This window comes from Xenopus laevis, chromosome 1L, assembly GCF_017654675.1.
Source record: "Xenopus laevis strain J_2021 chromosome 1L, Xenopus_laevis_v10.1, whole genome shotgun sequence".
Taxonomy (NCBI): Eukaryota; Metazoa; Chordata; class Amphibia; order Anura; family Pipidae; genus Xenopus; species Xenopus laevis.
The window spans coordinates 110850887-110857097 of record NC_054371.1 but is presented as its reverse complement, the minus strand read 5'-3'; the positions used below and the strand labels follow the sequence as shown (position 1 = coordinate 110857097).

At 37.8% G+C, this 6211-nt stretch overlaps 1 protein-coding gene across 1 annotated transcript; it reads left to right on the top strand.

The window, feature by feature from the left end:
• The first annotated feature begins 553 nt into the window (after window positions 1–553).
• On the top strand, window positions 554–5603 carry ndufa11.L (NADH:ubiquinone oxidoreductase subunit A11 L homeolog). Its single transcript, XM_018255119.2, has 4 exons — window positions 554–713; window positions 2056–2148; window positions 4902–5024; window positions 5396–5603. Exons 1-4 carry the CDS (start codon window positions 635–637, stop codon window positions 5509–5511), a joined length of 411 nt encoding a protein of 136 aa, XP_018110608.1. The 5' UTR covers window positions 554–634; the 3' UTR covers window positions 5512–5603.
• The last annotated feature ends 608 nt before the right edge of the window (window positions 5604–6211 follow it).

The window sequence follows — 6211 nt, the reverse complement described above, 5'->3', positions numbered from 1 at the left end:
GTGATGCCAATGTTAATAGGGCAAACAGATAAATATATAGGAAGGCCGGTATTTTTCTTTTTAGTAATGGCACATAGGATAGTATTGGCGCCCTACGTTTTAAGTAAACCATAAAGCTGAAGAGTTCATAGACTTAAAAATATGTTTTTTTCTGTGTTTTTTAATCAATTGCCAATGAAGTCTATGGAAGGCTCTTTGACGCCTGTTCTCTGGCCGCTTTAATATACAATACTCAAGATGGCAGAAACAGCCCTCGCATGTCATTTCTCTATTGTGATGGCAAATAAAAAACACTATGCCCCTTTTAGTATTCTTATGCCACCAACTCCTGACCTAGCAACAACATGTACTAGTTACTTTAAAGTGTTGAATTCATAACCGAGAGAAGCGATCAAAATTCCTGGTTGTGTTTTAAATTTAAGTGCCACGCTTTATACACTGCATTACTTAGCAGTCATGTGCAAGTGGTTCTAAGCATGCGCCAAATATCTACTCATGCGTGATGTATAATGTCAAGGACGGTGCCAGTCAAAACATGGCCGACGTTCATCTCCGGACGTTGCGTGTCCAAACAAGGAAGTGAGCGTGCGCGATTACATCACAAGCCAGAGAGTGTCCTTGTCGCACCTGAAAGATGGGGTACTGGGATATCCCCGATGGAACCGAATGTGTGCAGAAGACATGGCTGACTACGAAGCTGGGGGCAGCGCTGGGTGCGTGTACAGAAAATGAATATGATGGGGGCTGGATGGTGCTCGTTAAAGTATAGGAAATGTTTGGTATGCGGCAATGTATGTAGAGGAAAGGGGCAGAAGGGTAATCTCTGCAGTATACCATTCACTAGTTACATGCTTTGAATCCTGTCAGTCTACTAAGAAATACAATGTGAGAATATACACTTTACAACGCCTTTTATAATGCCAGCCAAAGGAAGGTAAACAGATGCTTGGACTGAGATTCAAAATAGGCCCTGGCCTTTCAAGTACACCAGGGTCCTATCTGCCCCACTGGAGCCAATAAAAAGTGCTGCTTATTTGGCAGCAGGGTTGCCAGGTCTAATTTTAAAAAAACAGCCCAAAACTAGTCAAGAGGCACTTCAAAGGTAGCCCAAAAATAGCACAGTGAAAAAAATTTATATATGTGAAAATACGCCTTTTTCAAATTTTCACTGAATTGCAAATTTTTCCATGAAGCAAAATGGGACAGATTTACACATAACTACAGAAGGGGGAACCAGGAGTTATAGGGGCCCCATAAGGCCTAATACATAAACAATTTCAATAAATATTGGTAAAACAGGTCAACCTCTAGACATTTGGGTGGCAGCAGAAAACACGAGAAGGCTTAAGAGTGATGGGAGACTGGGGTACAGAGCCCAAAATCTGGTAACTGCAGACTCGTACTCAAGTCAGTTTAATTGCATGCTGGGTATTGCAGTCTTACATTAAACTTGGCAGTTGGCAAATTGTTAAACAAAAACTACATTACCCAACATGCATTAGGAGACACAGGCTTGGCACATTAGGGCAACAAAACATTTAGGCAGTTTTCCAAAGTACAAACCAGCCAAAGGCCCAAAAAGTAGCCCAAATCTGTACCTTGGCTAGTTTGTACTTTCAAAACCCGCCTGGGCTTTAAATTAGTAGCCCTATTTGGCTGGAAACCTGCAAACCTGGCAACCCTGTTTGTCAGATTTCAGTCCAGGCTTGCGTGGCATGGCAGTACTGCAAGGTTACTGACTGAGGAACATGAGACAAACAGGACACTTCTCTACTTACTGAAGGGGTTCCTGCTGTATAACTGACACCTGCAAAGAGATTGTACATTCCCTGTGGTTGTATATATTTCATCCAGGTACTCCTGTTTCCTCCCGCATTCCAAAAACGTACAGGCAAGTAAATTGGTTCCTGAGAAAAGTGACCATAATGTGTAAAGCGATTGCAAGCTCCACTGCCGCAGTGAGTGATGTAAATGATGAACAATCTCAAAGTGCTGCGTAAATTTATCAGTACTATATAAATAAATTAACAATTTTCTTTCTTCTCTTTCCTCTAGGCTTGGTTGGCTCAGCATATCATATTGTTGCATTTCAGCCCAAAACAGCACTGGAAGGAATTCAGCGGGCAACAATGGGGACGGTCACAATGGGTAGTTAATTTAGGCTTTGACTGAGTGTATTTTTTTTTGTATTTGTCTGACTAATCATATCATCGCCTCATGGTAGTGACATGCACACATGTGAGATTTAACTTTTTAACACTACAATTCTGGCTGCATAATTTGATCAAGAATAGTTTGTTTTGAAATATTTGTCCCTTTTACTTTTAAATGCACTCAAGCGAATGCACTCACTTGAATCAGTACTATGGCAGTAGTACTGTACAGATATTTTTTGTTGCTGCAAGAGGACATGCTGTAGAGGGAGCACAAATCAGAGATCTGCATAGGGAATGGTAGTTTAGCTTAGGGCAATGTAAACAAATATTCTTTTACTAGCACTGCACATTCTAGCAATATACACAGCTAGAATAGACATCTGGAGCCTCTGTATCATGTTTGTCTTGGCCAAAATTCAAGGGGTGCCCAATAGGAAGATAATGATCTGCCAGTAGATCTTGAGCCAGTAATCAATCAGTAGGTCATAGCAGTCCAGTATAGTCCTCTAACCATTCTATTAGACCACCCTGACAGCTAATTCTGATTCATATATTAAATAAAATGGCATAAGTCACTGCATTTGTATTTTCCATATTAGAGTACCATTTGGTGGTAGACCCTGATTCGATAACTTAAAGGGGAACTCAAGTCTAAAATAGAATAATGCTAGAAATGCTGTATACAGCAGAAGCCTAATAAAACAAATGATTCATGCTTTCAAAGTTAGCCACAGGGGTCATCATCTTGTAACTATGTTAAACATCTTTGCAAGACTATGCACATGCTCAGTGTGGTCTGGGTTTCAGTTGGGAGGCTAAGCCTAGGGATCGTGATAAATTATTAAAATAGCACAAGTCAAATAATTCTGCCATAGAAGCTGATAGAGCAAGATTGGTTAATCAGAATTTGCAGACTGCACTGGGTCTGTGGGTACAAATCTCTACACAGTCGCCGGCTGCTCTACAGGGGAAACAAATAAAACTGCTTGAGTTCTGGGAAGTAAGGTCTCCCCCCCCTCCCGCTGTTTGAAAGCATAATAGTTTCCCTGCAGAGCAGTTAGGGACCGTCTGAAGTTTTCTATCTGCAGCTGTCAGAGCAAGTAAAAGGAAGGGGGAATTTCACTGCATACAGTCTGGTTTCCTATAAAAACGGTACACATTTTTTAATTAAAGAATATTGGAGTTAGATTTCTTTTTCATTAAGTAAAAATGTGATTTTATTTTGTTTACTTGACATCCCCTAAATGTCTGGGGACCCTTGGTCTAGGCAGTAAGTCTGTGCTTCCTCCCCTGATGAAGCACCCAATGATGCGAAACGCATCAGGAGGGTGTGGCCTGCATGGGGTATGGAGACAATAATGGGACACTGCCAAGTGGTAAGAAATTAACTATTTACACTTTTTGAATTGACTTGGGTGATTTTGCACTCATAAATGTCTGAAGTGAGTTAACATACATTTTTGCTGTGATATTATTGCGTAATTCTATTGGACCCAAGCATGATACTCACTCCTAGATAGCATTTCACCATATTATATTTGCTATATATGTGCTGTTAACAATCTTGATACAATTTAAGTTATACACACTTTGAACAGTGTCTGTTAAAACATCCCTTAAAGGATAAACCTTTAAAATAAGTGGTGTTCTAAGCACTTTTCCAGTGTACATTCATTATTTTTTTTTTAATTCCATGATATTAAAGGGGTTGTTGCCCTTCCAACACTTTTTTTCAGTTCAGTTGGTTCCATATAGTTTACTAGAAATAAAGACCTTTTTTCCCAATTACTTTCCATTTTTCATTTTATTTACAGTTTTATCAAAATCTAAGTTTAAAGTTTATTGCCCCGTCTCCGGTGTTTGTCTGGCAGCTCAGTAATTCAGGTGCAGACTGTTTAAATTTTGCAACATTTAGTCTCCGCAGCATCTCTGGAGTATTAGCAACTATTGTATAAATTTAACAGCTGCCTGTAATGAAACTCAGGGATTCTGCTCAGCAGGGACAAAGATAAGAAATTTATGAACTAAATTTAGAACAGTTTACAGGGTCGGCTACCCCCCACCACCACCATCAGAGCTGCTTTAGAAGGTGAAAAATGATACTTTACACTTCAATATTAGAAAAACAGTAACAGAAAATACTTGGAAAAAGTCTACTTCTGGTGAACAATGTGAAACCAACTGAACTGAAAAAAAGAGTTGAAAGGTGAACAACCCCTAAAGGATACATCTACTGTTAATATGAATGAATTTTGTTACAACAGTGCAACCTGCTACCAAGTAGTCAAGGAAATTGTCCGGAGAAAGAGGGCTGCTCTGTTGTTCTTCTGGTTGGGAAAGATTTGAGAATAGTTTCTATTTTTTTTCCAAACCAGAAGAACATCGGAGCAGCACTCTTTCTTTCTCCTGACAACTTCCTTGACTATTTGGGAAAATGACCAGCAGGTAGCGTTGTTGTAACAAAATGAATTAATTCATATTAACAGTATATGTATTCTTTAATATCTTGGAATTAAAACAAATAATGACAATACATTACAAAATTGCTTAGAATAGCACCCTTATCAATTTAACATTAACTTATTTAAAAGGTTCACTTATCCTTTAACATCTTAATCAAATATATCAGGCACCTTTCACTTGTGGGGTTTTTAGTTCAACCATATTTAGAGGGCTTCAGGGAAACTATCAAAATGCTAGTCATTTCTCATGTTTTCTTCTTTTTGTTTTTCTCCATCTTTTTAGCCTCCTTGGGTGCAATCTTTGGCATTTCTACCTGCCTTAGTGCTCAGATTCGTGATAAGCCAGAGGACCCCCTCAATTACTTTATAGGAGGGTGTGCATCGGGTATCTTTCTGGGAGTTAAAAGTAAGTTCATGCATTCAGGATTAACATAATGCCTCATGTTGATAAACTGCATTTAAATTTCACAGATCTACAAGTGATCAATATCTCTATTTAACATTGTAAGATATATAAGAAATGGACAGAAATTATTCTCATTTTCCAAAAACGCTCTCTGTGCAAAGTACAATATTTGATGCACATTACAATTTTTTTTTTACCAGCAAAGCAGCTTTTCCCAGAATTCTAATATTCTTTTGTATAAGCATACCATAGACTATCAAGATTTAATGGTTGAAGACTTGTGCAGACCAAGATCAGGATAAGACCATGTTTAAAGTGATGTACTAGAGAGCTCTATATTACACTCACTATTTTCATGTTTCCCTTTTCAGCTCATAATTATATGACTGGGACTACTGCATGTCTTGCTCTTGGAACCATTGCTACATTGACCAAGGTTGGGAAGAAGGAAGGTTGGGTGCTCATACCCTCTAAGCCTAAACTGTGACCAATTTCCACTACAACATGGCATCTTGTATAATAACTGTTTTGACTCGTGAAAAATAAATATATATTCAAAATCAAATTACCAATTTTCAATCTTGTCCTGTGTTGAATTATTCTAGTCATACTTACAAACCATATACATTGAACCATTCATATATTCAATAAAATGAATCTGTGAATATTCTAGTTTGATATTTTGCAGATAGATGTACCTTATGCTAACACTTTGATTTTTTTCTTCTAGAAGTTGCACACATTAATAAAGGAGGCATCCATCAGAAATTCTAGTGGATCTTTTGTAGTTCAAAATAAAAAGTGAGTTAGTAAAAAATATTGTTTCATTCTGCTTGGACACCTGAATTACAGGTTTATTGGTGCAACCACTGTCACTGAAATATTTTAAGCAGAGGTTACACACTAGTTGACAGATAAACTGTATTGAATGAAATGGGTTTAGTACTTATACAGGAAGATAAAGGGTCAAATAACATTCATGGCTCTCTACTGAACTGTCTGAAAACATATGTCCTATAAAATGAGATTGTTGCCAAGAAATAACTTATTTGTAAGTGATCAGTCAACAAATGCTCACTTTAAAGTGGACCTGTCACCCAGATGTTAAAATCTGTATAATAAAAGTCCTTTTCAATTTAAACATGAAATCCAATTTAAATTTTTTATAAAAGCATTCTTAGCTGTTG